Here is an 18,418-nt window from a genome sequence, read left to right as displayed (position 1 = left end):
ACCAATATGCTAAATTTTCTGCCAATAAAAGCAGGGAAGTATTTCTTTCATAGCATAAAAGGTATCTGAAGAAGTGTGCATGCACACGAAAGCTCATACCAAGAACTAACTTAGTTGGTCTTTAAGGTGCTACTGGAAGGAATTTTTTTATTTTGACTATGGCAGACCAACACGGCTACCTATCTGTAACTGTTTCATAGCATAGTGATTCTTTGCTCATTCTCATCCTTTTGTTTGTAAGAGCAGAAGATGTGATTGATACTGACAACTGTATGGTACAAGGGATAGTAGCAGCATACTCTAAAATCCTGGGTTTCTTCTTGATCTTTTCATATTTATGGAGAATAAAGCTTTAACTGATAAGGCTTTTGTGAGATCTAAGCTGTGTATACAAATGGTGACTTAAACCTTTTATAAGAGCCTAATATTGTTTCTGGTCATTTTCTGTAAAGTAGGAAGTTTTGGATGATTAGAACAATAAACAAAAGTGTTAACTTTTGCTTTTGCCACAGTACCAAACTTATGGGTATGCAATTGTACTGGTATCTTAAAATGACAGGCAGGCATTGACCATGCTATTCAAATCAGCAAACTCTGGTTTAGAGGGTAAACCATGCATTTCAAGTATGGACTGCAAGGGCATAGTTTGTTGATCTGGATTATTTAGCAAACATGGAACGACAAACTGAAAATGAAGCTGTGTGCTTGAGGGGAAGAGGAGGTACACAAGCCTGCAGTTCATTTCTAAACCTCTAAGCAATGGTTTGAGGGATTGGATGAACTGAGGCATTGAATTATATAATATTTCCTGTGCCCAAAATATTTACTATTTGATATAAACTGCCATATATTCTGAGCAAATTGCTGCAGTTTTGCAGCCACTACATATTTTTCCCTGCTCTGCTTGCTATATGAATGAATGTCTTATAGGTTAAGTAGCTGTTTCTTGGAACATATTTTGTCTTCTGGTTCTAATAACAGAATACAGAAGTCATTTGTACTCTTGTATCAGGACCAGAGGACAAATGAGATCAATGCATCTATAAATAGCTAGTTTTTTTACTTTAAAACAGATGTGTTCCTTTCACATATTTCGTGTATGCGTAGGTATAGATATGTATATGTAAAGAGGGGTGGCAATTTCTTCATACATGTTCTCTTTGTACCTGATGTGACTCATGTATATTGCTACAGATGGGTATTGGGAGCTGAGCAGCAACTTGCCATAACTGATGTAAATGAAAAGAGATGTATTTAACATGGGTGGCAACATTAATACTTTAAATACATAAAGATTGAAGCAGTAAGCTGCTCTACCGCCCACATAGCAATCCAATATGACTCTAAACAAACACAAATAGAAAATTACCGTAGTAATTTAACAGGTTAGTGTAGTTTGTGTGAGAATAATTCATTTATCTTCATGTAAGCAAGAGAAACTGTCACAACTGATCCACTGTGGTTCAATAAACAACGTGCTTGTGGCCATGTGTTAATAAGCTAAACTTGGATGTCCTGGCTGGCTATAAAAAGATTTAAGTGAAAATTGACCTTCAGCACAAGTTGGAACTCCTGTTATATGTTTGCTGTCTGCTGCAAAAGAGAAGCTAACCGGCATTTAAACATACGATTATTTTTCTCTCCCTGAAGATGGCCAGAGAAGTTATATCACTGTGTGCTCTGAACAAGACATTAAACAGGTTGTGAAGGGGAAACCAATCTGCTTTGTTGGGGATAGATTGTGAGAAACAGCAAAAAAATTCACACCTTATAAATTAGATGTTTATAATATTGATACTGTTTTTCTGCCTGATGAATCTCCAAGGCAGCTTACAAAAAATGATATATAATACATTATTTTGGAAGGCAGCAGTTGCTACCTTTATATAGTAACTGCCTTTGTAAGTCTGGATGATGGTGGAAAATGTCTACTGTCCAAGCCTTAAATACTGTATTATTGAATATGCTGTTACATATTCTTTTATTTCTAATGAAATTATAGAAATAATGAAAATATTAATGACTTGGTTTGCAGAGTTTACAGTGTTTCTTCTTTACTCTTTTAAACACCACAAGGTGTTTATTTTTGAACTGGGGCGATGCACACGTATACTGTATTTAGATATAAATGTCCATGGGTTGACATATTGGTAAATGTATTTAGGACTGAAGTTCTTGTATGTGTTACAATATGCATCAATTATCTTTGCAGTAATTTAAGGTTAGGGAATTGTTTCCCTATTATATGCTGATTAAAAAGTGGTTAGCTTGTGATCAGGACTAAAACATGGCTTTCCACGTGGCTTTGATTCTGGCTTTTCTATAATAATAATATAATAATTTATTACTTATATACTTATACCCTGCCCATTTGGCTGAGCGGCTTCCAACAAGAGATTAAAAATACATTAAAACACCAGTCATTAAAAATCAAATTAAGAATCAAATTAAGTTGGAATGCACTTGCATGCTCACTATGTTATACATAAGACTTTGTAAGTTTTGGACCCGCATCTCTGGAATGTCCCTATTGCGCTACCATTTGAAGAGTACCATCTAATGTTGATTTGCTGTACCAAATGCTATTTTTCTAGAAAAATTGGTGCTCAGCATGAATGCCTCCCTTGTTCTCTTATAATGGCAATGGTGCCTACCTGAGAGGTGGTGGAACTGCGTTCCAATGAGTTCTGGCTGGGGAGAAAAAATACCTGGTTATACCCCAAACAATGAATAAAATTCTAGTTCTTAAAGGGTCTGTGAATAAATGAAAAATATGTGATGCCAAAAACTAACTCCCTTTCAAAGGGACCTTCTGATGTTAAGATACCCATGAAATATTTGATCACTTGAAACTGAAGAGTATGTCCTTTATTCTCCACTAAATCTATGTATAAAAGGCAGTGAATAAAAACTCGGTTGTGTACACAATGGTGTATATATTTGCTTGAAAATAAGTGTATGTGAGCTCAGTATGATTTGCTTCCAGATAAGCACGCATAGCATTGCAGATTTAATATTGCTTGGTATCATCTTGCTTTGTCATAAGTTCAGTTTTTCGCAGTGACAGCAGCCATAATGCAATACTGTACAGAGTTTAACATGCTTCCTGATTCAGAAAGTGTATTGCTCCAGAGCCATATGCTGATTAAATTCATCAAGTGATTACAATCAACCTGTAGATATGAGTCTTGGGATATGCTACAAAAGTGGAGACTCCTGACTAACTTGTTCTGACATTTAATAACTTCTGGCTTTTAAATCGTAACAGAGTGGAGAACAAACTGCAGGCTTTAGAGGGTCAGTTTACAGTGCTAGACTCTAGCATTCAGAAATTAACAGAGAAGTTTGAGTTTCGGACTACAGTAATGGAGCATCAGTTCGACCAGGATGAAATGTGGTCATCACTGCTAGAAGACAGGTGAGAAAGAAAAATCAAGGGCAAAAAATCTAATAAAAGTTTTAATAATTTTAACTAGGCTGTGCTGTAAAGTGCCTGATAATGGTATCGTAAGATTGTAAGCATCATTTGATAGGTTTAGCATATGGGCAACACATGAACATGTAGTGATTTATGATTTTAATTTATAATGATGGAATATTGGAGAGAAATAATTCCATTTAGGACTTCTGAATAAATTTTGAAAACTTTCCAACTTTATGTCCAAAATGTAAACCTAAATGCTGACTTAGTCTTAGTTTTAGGGAATTACTTCAAATAAACATTTTAGGTTGGGCTTAATTATCACAAACATGGTTTCTTTTGGCTCAAATTAAATTTCCACTGGTTCAATAAAATACACACCTTAAGAAGTGTAGTCAGGATTGTAGCTTTATAATATCTCCTGTTACCTGAATAGCAATAAATCCTGGTCCTGTTGACTTTGATTATTTGAAAAATGGGTTATATTTCTGTATCTTCTTCCAGATTCTCTTCTGTGGAGGTAAATATTTTCTACAGCTACATTTGTGAAACTATTCGCTGCTTACATTCTGAAGTGGTAGAAATGCTACCAGATCTGGCAAAAGCCCTTCCTACTCTGTCATCTGTTCTGAGGCGAAAAGGCAGAAACCAAAGAATTAGGCTGGCCTGGGAATCTGTACTGGAGAAACTGGGGCTGCAAGAAGGAGATGTTAAAGCCCTCTGTGCATTTTTCATTACAAATTGTCACAATGCCTGCTACTATCCTGCTGATCAAAGGCAAGATTATGCCAATGACATCAGCTCTATTATAAACAACGTGGTGAAGAACCCGCTGCTTCAGCGAAGTCTGCTGTCTGCTACTCGCGTAGTGGAATACAGAAAAAACTGAACATGCTTGCAAAGAACAAGAGACACACCCTAAAGGATTATAACCTAGAAACAAATTGTCTCCAAAACTGCTTATAACTGCAAAGTCCTTACTCAGTAGCTTTATGCAAGACTTCCTCTCAGTCTTCACCCCATCTTTAACAGAAAAAAGTTCCACTGTACTGGCCCAATTCACAGAGAAGTTGTACGGATTATGAAGATTGCATATGTGAAGCATGACTAAAGCTATGCATTATTATTACTGCTAATATTAACAACTCCCATTTTGCTCCTATCTTTTGAAATCTATCACCCAGATCCTACAGTAGAGTATAATCTTGAAGTTCCCCTTTTTTGGTTTCTCACTTGAAATACAGGCCCCATTCTTGAGAGGCAGGCATAATTGCATATATCACAAACATGTGTCTTGGTGCGAGTGTAATGTACATATTTGCTGGGTCCTGCTGCATACTTCAGGGAGTGCCTGCTCCCAATTTGTTGATCAATTTTCTCACAGTAAAAAAGGGGGGTATAAAGAGGAAGTCCTCCTCAGGTGATTTTTTAAATGCATACTTATTTACTTGCAACCTCAAGTGCACTAAGCCAACTATGATTGGCCATGATTAGCTTGACTTTTGTTCATTATGTATACCCTCATAGTTCCTATGCTTTCTTTTGCCATTTTGAAACATAGCTGCATGTTATTATCTTCTTCTCTGTTACCAATGTGGTTAAAAGTTTGTCACCATGTCTTATTCAGCCCCATTTAAAAGCAAATTGACACCAGAGCACACTCGAATATGTACTGTTTGCACCTGATGAAATCACAAACTGCTCAATAAAGTGATTCATAGTTTAAAGAAAATATTATGCACACTCATGTCTAATGGCTGGGCTGCAACACTTCATTATTAGCCATTTTCAGTGTCCTCGTCGTCAGCAGAAACTACTCAAGTTTTGTTTGGAGCATAAAATGGGTAAGGGGTAATCTATGAAACACACCTAGGGGCATATCTTTACATATCCATTTATATATGCTGCCCCATAACATAACATTCTCTATGGGTTAGATTAATATAACTGAAATATATCAAGTTTAAAAACTAAGGGGGAAAATGGAGAGGGGAGATGATGACAACATGGCTTCCCACTGTGGGGGGCCCCTGAAAAGGCCATTTCCTGCTGCTCATACAGCTCTAATTAGACTGCATAATAATTTAAAAGAGCAGAAACGTATTCAGTTGGCACCAAAACACCCACTGAGATGGCTTCAAGTTGGTCTCTCTGAGAAAAGCACTACTACTGAAAAGCAATTTTCTTCACCAGGGCTGGCCCATGCACAAGGCAAGGTGAGGCAACTGCCTCAGGTGGCAGGATCTAGAGAAGCAGCAAATCCTGTTGATTTTTCTTCCCTCTCTCGCTCCTGATGTAGATCTTCTCTCACCTTTTCTTTCCTGGTGGGTAGTGGAGTGCTATTTTGGGGTACACTTCAGGTGCCAAAATGTTTTGGGCCAGCCTGGGTGGAGGCACCCACAGTATGCCTCTGAGTAAGCTCTGTGCCCATTTCCATCACAGAAAGCACTCTTTCAGGTAAGCTGGTCCCAAGTCGCTTATTGCATTTAGACACCACTCCCCCACCCACCCCCCCACCCCCAGGACCTTATGGTCCTCCAACCTCCTCTTAAGCTAAAAACGGTTGTCAAAATATAATTAACTGCAATCTTAAAAAGCAAATAACGGTTGGTTCGTTTTCTAAAGTCGTTGCCCAAACAGACTGAACCAATTGTATAAACACTATGGGGGGGGGGACAAAACACTTGAGCATAAACACAAAAAGCTCTCAAAATGAGTACAGCAATCTTGCAATTATTAGTGTTTCATTATTTTATACATTGTGGCTCAATAAGCGCTTTCCCCCACCATAGTACTCAAAAGCCTGCGGTGCTGCGAATCAAACAGCACACACCCGCACTGGCCCTCCCCGCACCAGTTGCAGTATTGCAACCCGATTATTCCACGCTCGAAGCCTGCGGCAGGGCTAGCGCAGAGGCAGAAAGGGGCGGGATTCCCCTTCACGCGCTTGTAGGCGTGGCTGTACAGGAGTCCGTTGGGACGCATGCGCGCGTCGTCTGGGCGCGCTGAGGCAGGTTAGGCGCCTCTCCCGCTCCCTCGCCCTTTCCCGGAATAAAAGCTAGCCGTTGGGCGGGCTCTCTCGCGCACGCGCGTGGAACGGGGGGGGGGGGAAGTGGCGGGTCAGAATTCCGAGACAGGCGGACAACGAGTCGCCGGGCTCGCGCGCGGTTTCCTCTTCCGGGGTCTCCATTTTGGCGCCTAGCAACGGGAAGTCAAGCGTCGGAACGGTGAATCGGTTCTGGAAGCCCCGCGGCCTCAGGCTCCGCTTAGTTCCCACTTGTCAGCCGGGCCCCCCTGAGGCGAATGTTTCCTAGGCCTCTGGCCTAGAAATGTGGGGCGGACGTCGAGAGGCTTCTTGGCCTTCGCTCCTGACAGTGGGGAAGCTGAAGAACTTTTCTCCAAGTGTGTGAGGAGAAGAAGAAGAGGAGGACGAGGAGAACCAACCGCAGTAACAGTAGGACTCGCAGCCCGCACTTTCCCGTGTTTATTCACTGAAATGTTCGTGGAAGGGAATTGAGCACACATATCTCTGACCAAACTTCCTGTTGTGCGCGCACACACCCCTGTAGTCTTCGGGCAAAAAAAAAATCTTATTAAAACAAGTTGGGAACCAGAAAACGGTGCATGTAGGTGAGTTTCAGGTGAAATGCGAATAGGATTCTTAGTGGTTTGACTCGACATACCTTGAGTAAGCTTTTGTTTATGGGAGTGGTCTCTCACGGTCAGCCCCGCCCCATTTTTCTGTTTAGAAATTATCAGTGCTTTTTGAATTGACCTATGTTCCTGCACCAGTATCCTATATCTGTGCACATTGTTTTGTAAAGCCATTTTTGTATCTAAATTGGCAAGCAGCTTTTAATAAAAACCTGCCTACTTATACCTTAAACAGCATGATGCCTACTTGTAATGAAAATACTGTTTTATGCAATGTAAATGCATGTAACTACAGTACTCAGAAGCTTGCACTGACTGCCCATATGCTACCAGTCCAGGTTCAAGGATTTTGTATTAATTTACAAGGCTTTTAGCAACTTGGACCTGGGATATCTCAGGGACTGACTGATCCTTTATATTCCTAATCACTGGGGCCATCACAGGAGTTGCTGTTAACACACACCATTGCCCCATGGCTCAGATACATGGTTTGTACCCACAAAGAGCCTTACTGTCAGTATTTTGGGCCCCCTCCCTGGTGATCTTCTCGTGCTTACTGAATTTTTTTATTGCAACAAACTTTTTTGATGAATTCTGATTCTATAGCGTTCATTTATTTTTCATCTTATTGGACCTCCTGTACACTGAATTAGAGATGACTATGACTAAGTGTTAAACAAATTGTTGAAATTAACAATAATACTAAGCAGGGTTCTTACTAGAATTTTGAGCTTCACAGGCACATGTAAAAGCAGCTGCAGGTTTCTCTTTGGACTGGAAACTGGTATTTCAATTCATTTCAACCACTTTCAGTTAGTAAAACATGAATACATGCTTGCTTTCATCCCATTTAACAAGTGAAGATAAGGACTTCTGCTGTATTCCTCCATATACATACATAGAGAAGACTGAAGCCAATAAGGCTAGTTGGTTGTTTTGACACTGACCACATGTAAAGCTGAGCCACAATTCTTTAGCAAAACTAAACTTTGTAGAAGTCCTCCTCTTGCCCAGTTGTAAAGAGAGGGGAACATGCAAGCCCAGTACTTCTAATACCTCAAGCTGTAAATTGGCAGAGGATATCCTAAAATAAAGCAAAGCACAGGCTCTTGAATGAACACCAAATATGTTGATGCAGGCTCATAGTTGATAGGACTGCTCTATGTAAAACTTAAACAGCAGGGGTCAGCAAACTAAGGCCCCTGGGCCGGATCAGGCCCACCTGGCTCCTAGATCGGGCCAGCGCCGTGAAGCTGGAACCCGCTGCGAAGCCGAGACTCCTGGCGATGGTGACGGAAGCGGCCGAGCGGTGGCAGCTCTGCCAATCAAACGCCGCATTTACCTCAGCTGCATTTGATTGGCAGCGCCGCCGCCACTCGGCCTCTTCCTTCTGCTGGTACTCCTGTGGGCCAGAGCGGATGAGCTTGCTCTGCCTATCCGCTTCACAAGAAGTGGCGGTGGTGGTGACAGTGGCGGCAGCCCCTGGGAAGGTAAGCACAGCGCCTTCTTTCTCTAGGTGGAGAGGAAGCCCGTTTCGCGCCACCACTGCCAGCCCTTGGGCGAATGAAGCAGGCGGCAAACTGAGAAGGCAGCTGGGGCCGGGAGGAGGACTACTTGCCCCTCTCGCAGTGTGCATAGGAATTCGATAGATAGATAGATAGATAGATAGATAGATAGATAGATAGTCTGGCCTTCCACAAGGTGTGAGGGACAGTGGACCGGCTCCCTGTGGGAAAAGTTTGCTGACCCCTGTTATACAGTGTGCACAGCAAACATACACCATTGGAAAAGGTGTGATAAAAAGGTTAGATCAGAGAAGGATGTTGAGAACATTGTAAGGTAAAGAGTCAAATAGCTGAGCCAATACTGATAACTTTCTGCATTTTTGATGATTCTAAGTAGATGCTGTGTTATGGTTTCAGATGCTGATGATGCACTAGTCACCTTCCCTTAGACAGCATGTCGAAGAAATCGGAGGCTCCACTGTCCTTATCTGACTGTCGCTGTAATATCTGCATGGAGATTTTACTGGAACCAGTCACACTGCCATGCAACCACACTCTCTGCAACTCCTGTTTTCAGCTTACAGTGGAAAAGAGCAGCCTGTACTGCCCTTTCTGTCGTCGGCGAGTCTCTTCTTGGGCACGATATAATGCCCGCAATAACACTCTTATTAATTTGGAATTATGGGAAAAGATTCAAAAACATTTTCCAGAAGAATGCCAACGCAGAATTAGTGGACAGGATGTAGAAGAAGATAGTGAGTAAACCTGGCATATATGGCGTTATAAATATGTTACAAATGTTTAAAAGGTTAGAATAATGCTTTTGGAAACACAGTAAATTAAGTATCCAGGCATCCACCTTGTGGTCTGGAGAAAGTAAAGATATCCTCCAGGTGGCGAGACAATGACACATTTGAAAGCTCAAAAAGGACTGCTTTGGTGGGGAATGTTTTTTAAGGCATTGGCATGGCTACAGTGTAGATAGTGGGCAGGTGGACAGTAAAACATTTGTGGGTACCAGCATTTCCTGGTTTATTTGCAAGGCTGAAGTAATAGAATATGGAAAAGTAACCATTGCTGAAAGTGAGCACTACAGAATTGGAATAGTCTTGTCTACATGAATGGGTTTGAAACCTCTGGGCCAGAATTTAGTTTTACACTAAGAGCTTGTCCTAGCCCAGTGAAATAATAATTAAAAAAGTTTCCTTTGACCTTTAGCCAAATTATTATTATTTTTTAATCTTCTATTTCAGTAGCATTTAAAGCCCTTTTGGATTCACAGAACTAGTTGTGTAGTTCTTTGGAACTTAGTTCAAGAATTTGTCCATTACTAAAGAAGTCAAATCAAAGAGTGCAAGGGCTGAAACAAACAATTGCAGTTTCTTTTGAAAAACTTTGAAGCCTTCTTTTATTTATTTACATTGGAGGTTTACTTAATCCTTTAGTGCCAAGGAAGTCAGAAACTGTCAGTGACAGAACAGCACTTAAGTGATCAACTGCATTTTGATGTGACTTTAGAAGTGTATTCTGTCATATAGTACTGAGATTAAATTGGAACTTGATGTTTCTTTATAGGAAAACTACAGTCCTTAATTGGTTCAATAATAACTATATTTCTCAAATCTTTTCTTTTCTGGATAGTGTGCCTACATCAGCCAGTGCGCTGTTTAAGTAAACCTGGAGAATTAAGACAGGAGTATGAAGAAGAGATAAGCAAGGTAAATCTAGAAAGCTGTTTTCAGAAAAAAAACCACAAAAGCTGCAGTCAAAAGAAAAAGCTTTTGGCTAAGATATTCAGTCTCTAAACTGCAAGAAAAAGTCAGAAATAAGTTATGATAAACTCTTACTTCAGGCAGAAGCAGAACGACTGGCTCATGAAGAAGAAGCAAGCAATGCAAGCAAAGAGTATATTCAAAGGCTATTGGCAGAAGAGGAAGAAGAACAGAGGCTAGCAGAAGAAAGGAAAAAACAGATGGAAGAACAATTACTACTAGATGAAATATTGGCACGGAAACTAAGTTGCGATCTGGTAAGTAGCAGCTTGATGGTAGATAACTCAGTTCAATTAAATTCTCAGGACAATACGCCCCATCGGTTGAAGTCCTGCATAAGGGCTTTCACTTATGCAGTGAGGCATCCCCACCTGCCCCCAGTGCCTCCTGGCTTAGAGGGGATCAAAAGAATACCCCAGAACAGTGCACAGAGCAAAGAGAGGGGAAGATTGTTCCATTTGGCAAGCTATAATGCTTGTGCAGACGGGATGTTCCAAAAAGTGTGACTTAGAATACCATCAATTTATTTTCTCAAGCCTTAAAATTTGAAGGTACATACCAGGCACCTTTTCAGTGTTACTTATCTAAAGAACCTATATATGCCCCAAGATGGGGCTCATCAGCATGGGAAGGCAGCCCATCTAGGAGAGGGAAAACTGATGCTAAACCTCTGCTGCCTTGCAGCTATACTCATTTGTGAGAAAGGCTTTGGGAGTAAACCCAGAGCAAAATACCTCTACCTGCTACTTTGTGGGACATCTTTGGGAGAAGAAAAGGCTAAGAAGTAAACAGTATATAGATTCAAAGTCCTTAAGGCAGTTGGGTGGTGTCTTGTATGCCTCTTTCTGGCAACTCCTGCAGCCAGAAAGCTGGTACGAAATGTATTGCTCTACTTCCCTTTGGACCACATTAGCGATGCTAAGAGAGAGGGCTCTTGTCATCTGAGCAGCCCAGGGCATCCATGCATACTGCCCAGGCTAGCACCTTGGAGAGGTCACTTCTGGGCTGCTAATGCAGCAGAAACAATGCGGGAGGCAGCAGTTAAGAATTACGGGTCTCTGCAGCCACAACAGCCACTATGATTCTCCAGCAGTTTGACATCACCTCTGGAGGACTAATCCATTTTCTTTTGAGGCAGATGGATGCCAACATTTATCTGCTTTCTGCATAAAAAGTAGATATTATCAGTGTATTGAACATTTATTCTATGTAGTCTGCTTATTTCACTATCTCAATGTAACATTTTCCCCTGGTTTCACAAGATCTACCTCCTTTGACTATTCTGATTAAACTGGAATTGAAAAAAGCTGTGTTAAAAATTAAAAGATGTAACTTGGAAGAATTCTGAGTTTTGAAATGACTACAGATTACACATTTATATTACAAATGCAGGAAATTCCAACCTATAACTTTTAATTTAAATTAGTGGGCTTCACTTGTGAACATTTTTCTTTAATATTCCTACTTCTAGTTAAGAATCTAATGCCTGTTATGAATGAATCTTAAGATTAAACCTAGAAGTGTTCCTAGCGAAATGAGCACATATTGAACCAGGTAAAAGCCAAAACCCATTTTCTTCCATAATGGGAGGTGGTGGCAATGAAAACCCACTGGATTCTATTGTAGATGGGAGGAAAGTTCCACCTGGGTTTGGTCTCAGTAACAGTGGTTTCTTTCATTGGTGTTTTACATTAGAGCCTACTCAGAGGTTCTGTCCCTGAATTCTTCAATCAGATGTTTCTGAGGGGGGTGGGTTCTGCCCTCTTCTATCACACATATGCTTCTTTTACACCTCCCTCTTATTAGGGAGATTTGGTGGGTGATGGCCTCATGATAGCATTTTATTTCAACACTCTGGGAACTCTGTATGATATAAATAAGGGCTCTAAGAGTTTCCTTTGTTGGGAACAGTACGGATATATTAGAGTTTGTTTATAATGGTTTAAATCATTTGCATGTATTAGGATTGTATTAAATTGTGCCAAAAGACTAATGACTGTATAAAAACATGTTTATTTATATTGCTGTGCTTTTTTGTCAATACAGAACAGCTCTGCTGAGGAGCAAATGAACAGCCTGTCACATGGACCCTCCCCCTCTGATTCTGGCAAAACATCAAAAAGCAAAAGCTGCAGTTCTGTGGACATTAAAAAGTAAGTTGGATCCAGTAATTTGTCTCTTGGTTTCTTGGTACATAAGTCGTTATATACACCATGGAAGGAGAAATTTAACAGTATGATAATAGGAGCTTTATGATATGACTTTATTTTGGCAGTTTTCAATTGATGGGGTTGTGGTTTTTTTAAAAAAAACAATATGAAGGTGGTGCATTTTGGAAAACTTGGCCTAGTTTGGACTTCCCCAAGCTGGTTCTGACCACATGCTTTTCCACTGTTGCTCCTGGCAGCATAAGCAATAAAAAAAGCTTAGTTTTATAACATTTTGCCACATGCTCTGCTCTTAGACTGCAGTCTTAGTCCCACTTACCTACTGATTTCAGTAGGACTTACTTCTGAATAGAAATAGGATAGTATTAAGTTAAGAATTATGTTGACTTTGCCTTAAGACTTTGTTCTTCACATGCTGTAAAAGTATACTTATGTTCCTTTTTCCTTAAGGTATTTGTCTCCAAAGCCCTTTAATTCCTTGCCTCCAAAGAGGTGCTTTAAAAATTTGCAAGAAGAACGCTATGGCTCCTTTTCTGAGGTAATGTATACATATCTTGATTCCTGTGGAATATAAAGATTTCAGGATTCTCATATAAGCACATGTGATATCTATGGAAATTTTAATATCCCATACATTTCCATACTCCGTATTGCCAATATGAATGCCAGTTCTTTTTCTTATTTATAACATGAGTACATGCAAAATCTTTTGGGAATAGTGAACTGTATTTGACAGCTATAATTTGCACATTTCTTTCTTCCAGGAGAGCAGCAACACTAAACACATCTGTACATCAAGAGAAAAGGGAAGAGAACATGAAATGCCTGCACTATCTCCACAGGCAATCAGGGAGGCAAAGAGAGGTGCGGATGGTTATGACTATAAAAATGAGAGTTTTACAATAGACATGCAGTTGAGAACATCTCAAGAATCCTTCCCTGAAGCAGCAGTTGATTCATACTTAAATGATAAAAGGAAAAGAACTTTCTCACAAACTGACGATGAAGAAGAGATGGATGATATAGAAAGGCAGATAAGTTTGGAGCAGCAGTTTTATGAAAGGCAAAAGCAAGAAGAAGAGGATAGACGTCTGGCTCTGAAGCTTCAGAGGGAAATGGACAAAGAACAGAACATGCTAAATCGCAAAAAAGGGTCTCCAGATGAATACCATTTGCGTCCTACAACATCTCAGTCAGTAAAAGAATCTCCAGTTGCAAGGAAACGGAGCAGGCTTTCAAAGAACTCAAAGTCTTCAAACAGCCCACTTGAAACAGATAAACGAAAACCACACAGAAGCTCCCACAATGAGAACTGGAAACCCTCTAACCAGCTCCAGGCAAAGTCACCTTCTGTAAAAGGAGGAAATGTTTTGAATTGTGTCAACAGCTCTAGCTCAAAAGATGCAGAAGTGCTTTCAAGCAAGCAAAAAACAATTATTCAGATGTTTAAGAGGCCTGCAACAAACTAGATGAACAGTAATACTTTCATGACATTGATTGGAGTTAATGAAGGGGCACTGTTGAAAAGCTGACCTAGTCAAACAATTATTTCTTGAGGGATCAAGTGCTCTCAGAATTAATGTGAAACTTGATTGGGAATCAGTTGTGCCTGCTGTATGCCCACTTGCTTTTACTTGTTGCAATTCACTTCTTGATAACGCATGCATGGTAACAGGTTGCTCTGAATGTCAAGAGAGAGGTTTGTTTAAAACCATCATGCACTACAGCTCATGTAGTGTTCACTGTGTAATCAAACCAGTTTCCTATTACCCCCTCCCAGTTCCCTACCACAACAATAGTAAGAAAATTTGAAAAAATATGTAAACTTGGCTTGAACTGAGACATCACTCTGTTTGATGGGTCAGTATAACCTTGACACTGTTGATGATGTTGATTCAGACTTACATTTTTGTTGCTGGAACACATAGTAAATGACCCAAATGTCATCTTTCACATTTCCCCTATATATATCTGCCCTGAACTTAAGAATTCCTATTCCCCCCCACCCCAGTGTTTCCCTCTATTTCTTGGAATTATTTGATTAGAACATAATCCATTAAAATGGCTTTCAAGCTTCATGAGAAAACTATCCTACCTTGAATGAATTTCCACAGTTCAGTAGGGGATCTTAACATATATTCAAGTAATGTCTGAAGATGGAGCCTGTGCATATTCCCCCCCCATTAATAATTAATTCATATTTTTTACAGTAATAAGTACATTTCCCATAAAAAACATGGTGACATTAAATAATTTCCACAATATATACAAATGAATATTTCATATTCTAAATTTCATAATAACCATCTCCTGAGCAATATTTTTATAATGTCCTACAATCTCTAAACTAGTTACAGCTCTGATAAAAATGAAACTTAAAGACCCCTTCCTGAACCTCAGAGTTAGTTTGACGAAATGAAGATTACTTCAAAAATTTCCTGGCCAGTGTTATGTAGAAGACTTCTCAGTTATTTTCTCCTTTTTTGGAATATTTGCTGCAGATAGTATATTAATCAGAAGTTAAGATCATCTGGAAAGTAAATCTTCAGATACAATTAGAGTAAGTAATCTCCTTCCTTCCACAAACACATTATTTCAGACTGTTTGAATAGTACAGCAGCTCCATCACATTTACAGGCAACTCCCCAATTGCACACAATCAGCACACATCCTCTCGCTGACTTGCACACCAAAAATGGTACCAAAAGGGGGTGAAATGGGGGCCGAACAGGGGAATCCCTGTTTGCATGCATCCCGGAATGGAACTGCTACATAAGTGGGGATTCGCCTGTAGTTTGCTCTTAATTTGAAGCACTGTCAAGTTGCATCCAATGTTGTATATATTCAACTGCATTGAGGTACACTTTATAGAAAACTGTAAAAATAACGTTTTGTAGTTCCAGTTGATTAAATTCACTTTAAAAACAAATTTTGCACATTTCAGAGAGATTATCATGGTGGTCTGCCTACCATTTTTTAAGAAGCTTTTAATGCTTTTATCATACTGAATTAGAATTGTGGAGTGTTCCTGCTCAGTGTTCCAGTCAGCCATACCCTCTTCAATGACATTCTAATTGTTATTTATAGGTTTTAAAAAATTTCATGATACCCCATTTGATATTCCCTCACACCCATTTTTCCATTTTTCATCAACAGTATTCTGTGACCACTGAACATGTTCAGTACTCATTAGACTATTCGGGGGGGGGGTGTCTTCCCTCTAAGATTTTCAAACCTCAGAGCAACATGCTGATACCGCCATTTTGTGCATGGATTGTGCTGTTTTAAGCAACAGAACTCACTTCCACATCAGAAACATAGTTGACTTACAACTTGCATGCATTTAACTTGCACAATCACAGCTTTACGCGCTTGGTGGCCAGTCAGAACTCAATTGTACAGATTGCACACTGGGTTTCTTCTGTGCAGAAAGAGCTTTTAAGCTCTCTGACCTCTGGGAAGGTCTCACAAGATCTTGCGGGACTGTCCAAAATCTCACAAAGGCCTCCAGAGTCCATGCAAGACCTTCCCTTTCCCTGCTACTTCTACCTTTCACCCTGGTTGGTGCAAGCACAGCTGGATGTGCTGCTCCATCATACTTCCACTTCTTCCAGTCATGGATTAGGATTGCAACCTAAACTAGGAATCAAATTGACCTGAACCAGCTTCAAAACTCACTTCATGAATCAACTAGATAGCCTTAGGTTAACTACTTTAAGTGCCAGTCCTTTTTGCAATGTGGGAAATACTGATTTACCTTATATGATGATGCCTATACAGCAGAGGTAACCAGAAGTTGGACTACAGTTCCCATCAGCCCCAGTCATGGTGACCAGTAGCCAGGGATTCTGGGAGTTTAGTCCAACAGCATCTGGAGGGCATTATGTTGGCTGTCCATGGCTTATAGGATAATTGTAAAAAATGTAGTAGTGCACTTTGAGGCATAAGTCCAGCAGGAGGAGGCGCAAATGTATATATTTATCTAAGTACTCCATTGATACTAGAACAGATACTGCATGAAAGCAATATACAAAAATGATTGCTACCATTTCCATTCCAGATTTTTTACCTAGCTCAGCTGGACATGGCTGTGCTTATGTGGTCCACCAGGAGAGGGTGCATCTGGCTTGTCTTCAAGGTGGTGCCATGGGGACTCCACTCGAAGGGAGCTCATGTCAGTCCCACTACTTTCTGTGGCTGTGCATTACCTTCCATGAAGCGGTTGGTGATGACGGCCCATTCTTTATTATTACTATTATTAATTAGATTTGTATACCACCCTTCATCTGAAGATGACAGTTCACAACATAAAAATACAAAATGAGAGAAGAAAATACGTAACAACCCCCCTAAACAAACCAATAAACCCCACTCCCATAAATATATTTTAAAAGGCCTAGTTCCTGAGAAATGTTTTCACCTGGCATCAGAAGATAAGTAATGAAGGTGCCAGGTGAGCCTCCGGCGGGAGAGCGTTCCACAAGTGAGGAGCCACCACAGAAAAGGCCTGTTCTTGCATTGCCTCTGAAGGGCCTCCACTGATGATCACAGGGCCCAGGCCACTGAATATGGGGGGGGGAGAGAGAGGCGTATTTTTTGGTAAAGGACCCCTGGACAGTTAAGTCTAGTCAAAGGCAACTATGGGGTGCGGCACTCATCTCACTTTTCAGGCCGAGGAAGCCAGTGTTTGTCCACAGACAGCTTTCTGGGTCACGTGGCCAGCATGACTTAATTACTGGCACATGGGAGGACCGTGATGGAGCGCATGAAAACGCTGTTTACCTTCCTGCCTCAGCAGTACCTATTTATCTACAGTCATACCTCGGGTTGAATATGCTTCATGTTGAGCGTGTTCGAGTTGCACTCCGTGGCAACCCGGAAGTAACGGAGCAAGTTATTTCCGGGTTTCTCCCTTTGCACATGCGCAGACGCTCAAAATGCCGTCATGCGCAGAAGCGGTGAAAAGCGACGTGCGTGTGCGCAGAAGTGTCGTCACTAGTTATGTTTGCTTCTGGATGCGAACGGGGCTCTGGAACGGATCCCGTTCGCATCCTGAGGTACCACTGTACTTGCACTTTAGATGCTCAAACTGTATTGCCCCAGTCAAAATAAAAAAATTCCTTCCTGTAGCACCTTAAAGACCAACTAAGTTAGTTCTTGGTATAAGCTTTCGTGTGCATGCACACTTCTTCAGATACACAGATACAAACTGTATTCAGATACACACTGTATTGCCCCAGTGAGCAACCTGGCTGCTGAATTCTGCATCAGTTGTACTGAATTAACCCTGCATGGATGCACCATGCAGCAGTGCTTCCAATATCTAACTCAGGGAACATGGCATGGGCATAGCGAGGATTTTGTTGAGTGGGGGAAGAACCTCAGCTAGCTATGTGTTTTTATTGATGGGGGGCAGCTGCCCCCCCTGCCTCCCTTGGCTGCGCGCATGCCAGGGAAGCAGGCCTTGCCACTACACCTGACGGTATTAATAATAATAATAATAATAATAATAATAATAATAATTTTTATTTATATCCCGCCCTCCCCAGCCAAGACCGGGCTCAGGGCGGCTAACAACCAATTATAAAAACAAGTTGATTGAAATACATAATAATAATAATAATAATAATAATAATAATAATAATAATAATATATCGCCCTAGACCTTTACCTTAGCTAAAAATATATGCATTACTTGTGTCAATAATGACACAACCCAGAAATGGCAACAGGCGTGAGCTGCCATAAAGCGCCTTCTTCCTGCCCCGAGTCCCGCAGGAGAACTGCGCTGCCACTTCCTCGGATTCCACTTTATCTCCCAGCGGCTTCCGCCGGCCGCGAGTTTAGGGGGAAATGCAATCCGCCGGCCGCTAGAGGGCGTCGATTAGCAACTGGGAT

General features: G+C 40.7%; 2 protein-coding genes across 3 annotated transcripts; both read left to right on the top strand.

Moving 5' to 3' along the window:
* The first annotated feature begins 191 nt into the window (after positions 1-191).
* Positions 192-5,153, top strand: SMCO1 (single-pass membrane protein with coiled-coil domains 1). The gene is made up of 3 exons (XM_082221967.1): positions 192-1,700; positions 3,269-3,418; positions 3,926-5,153. The coding sequence occupies exons 1-3, from the start codon at positions 1,651-1,653 to the stop codon at positions 4,308-4,310; spliced, it is 585 nt and encodes a 194-aa protein (XP_082078093.1). The 5' UTR covers positions 192-1,650; the 3' UTR covers positions 4,311-5,153.
* A 1,370-nt stretch (positions 5,154-6,523) lies between these two features.
* RNF168 (ring finger protein 168) lies at positions 6,524-14,345 on the top strand. 2 transcript variants are annotated; one of them, XM_082221849.1, is made up of 7 exons: positions 6,524-6,875; positions 8,998-9,335; positions 10,222-10,298; positions 10,433-10,609; positions 12,399-12,505; positions 12,971-13,058; positions 13,285-14,345. In XM_082221849.1, exons 2-7 carry the CDS (start codon positions 9,035-9,037, stop codon positions 13,987-13,989), a joined length of 1,455 nt encoding a protein of 484 aa, XP_082077975.1. In that variant the 5' UTR covers positions 6,524-6,875; positions 8,998-9,034; the 3' UTR covers positions 13,990-14,345. The 2 variants fall into 2 exon arrangements, with proteins under 2 accessions (XP_082077975.1, XP_082077974.1); XM_082221848.1 differs by having other exon boundaries at positions 6,525-7,051.
* The last annotated feature ends 4,073 nt before the right edge of the window (positions 14,346-18,418 follow it).

The sequence above is a fragment of the Podarcis vaucheri genome (genome assembly GCF_965113315.1).
Source record: "Podarcis vaucheri genome assembly, chromosome: 5".
Classification (NCBI taxonomy): domain Eukaryota; kingdom Metazoa; phylum Chordata; class Lepidosauria; order Squamata; family Lacertidae; genus Podarcis; species Podarcis vaucheri.
The sequence above is the reverse complement of the archived record's forward strand: the minus strand, read 5'-3'. Positions and strand labels throughout refer to the sequence as shown.

Coding starts and splice junctions, on each gene's coding strand:
- SMCO1 (XM_082221967.1), top strand. CDS start 1,651: ATGGCCAGAGAAGTTATATCACTGTGTGCTCTGAACAAGACATTAAAC. Junction 1,701..3,268: donor CTGAACAAGACATTAAACAG/GTTGTGAAGGGG, acceptor AAATCGTAACAG/AGTGGAGAACAAACTGCAGG. Junction 3,419..3,925: donor TCATCACTGCTAGAAGACAG/GTGAGAAAGAAA, acceptor ATCTTCTTCCAG/ATTCTCTTCTGTGGAGGTAA.
- RNF168 (XM_082221849.1), top strand. CDS start 9,035: ATGTCGAAGAAATCGGAGGCTCCACTGTCCTTATCTGACTGTCGCTGT. Junction 10,610..12,398: donor GGAAACTAAGTTGCGATCTG/GTAAGTAGCAGC, acceptor TTGTCAATACAG/AACAGCTCTGCTGAGGAGCA. Junction 13,059..13,284: donor GCTATGGCTCCTTTTCTGAG/GTAATGTATACA, acceptor TCTTTCTTCCAG/GAGAGCAGCAACACTAAACA.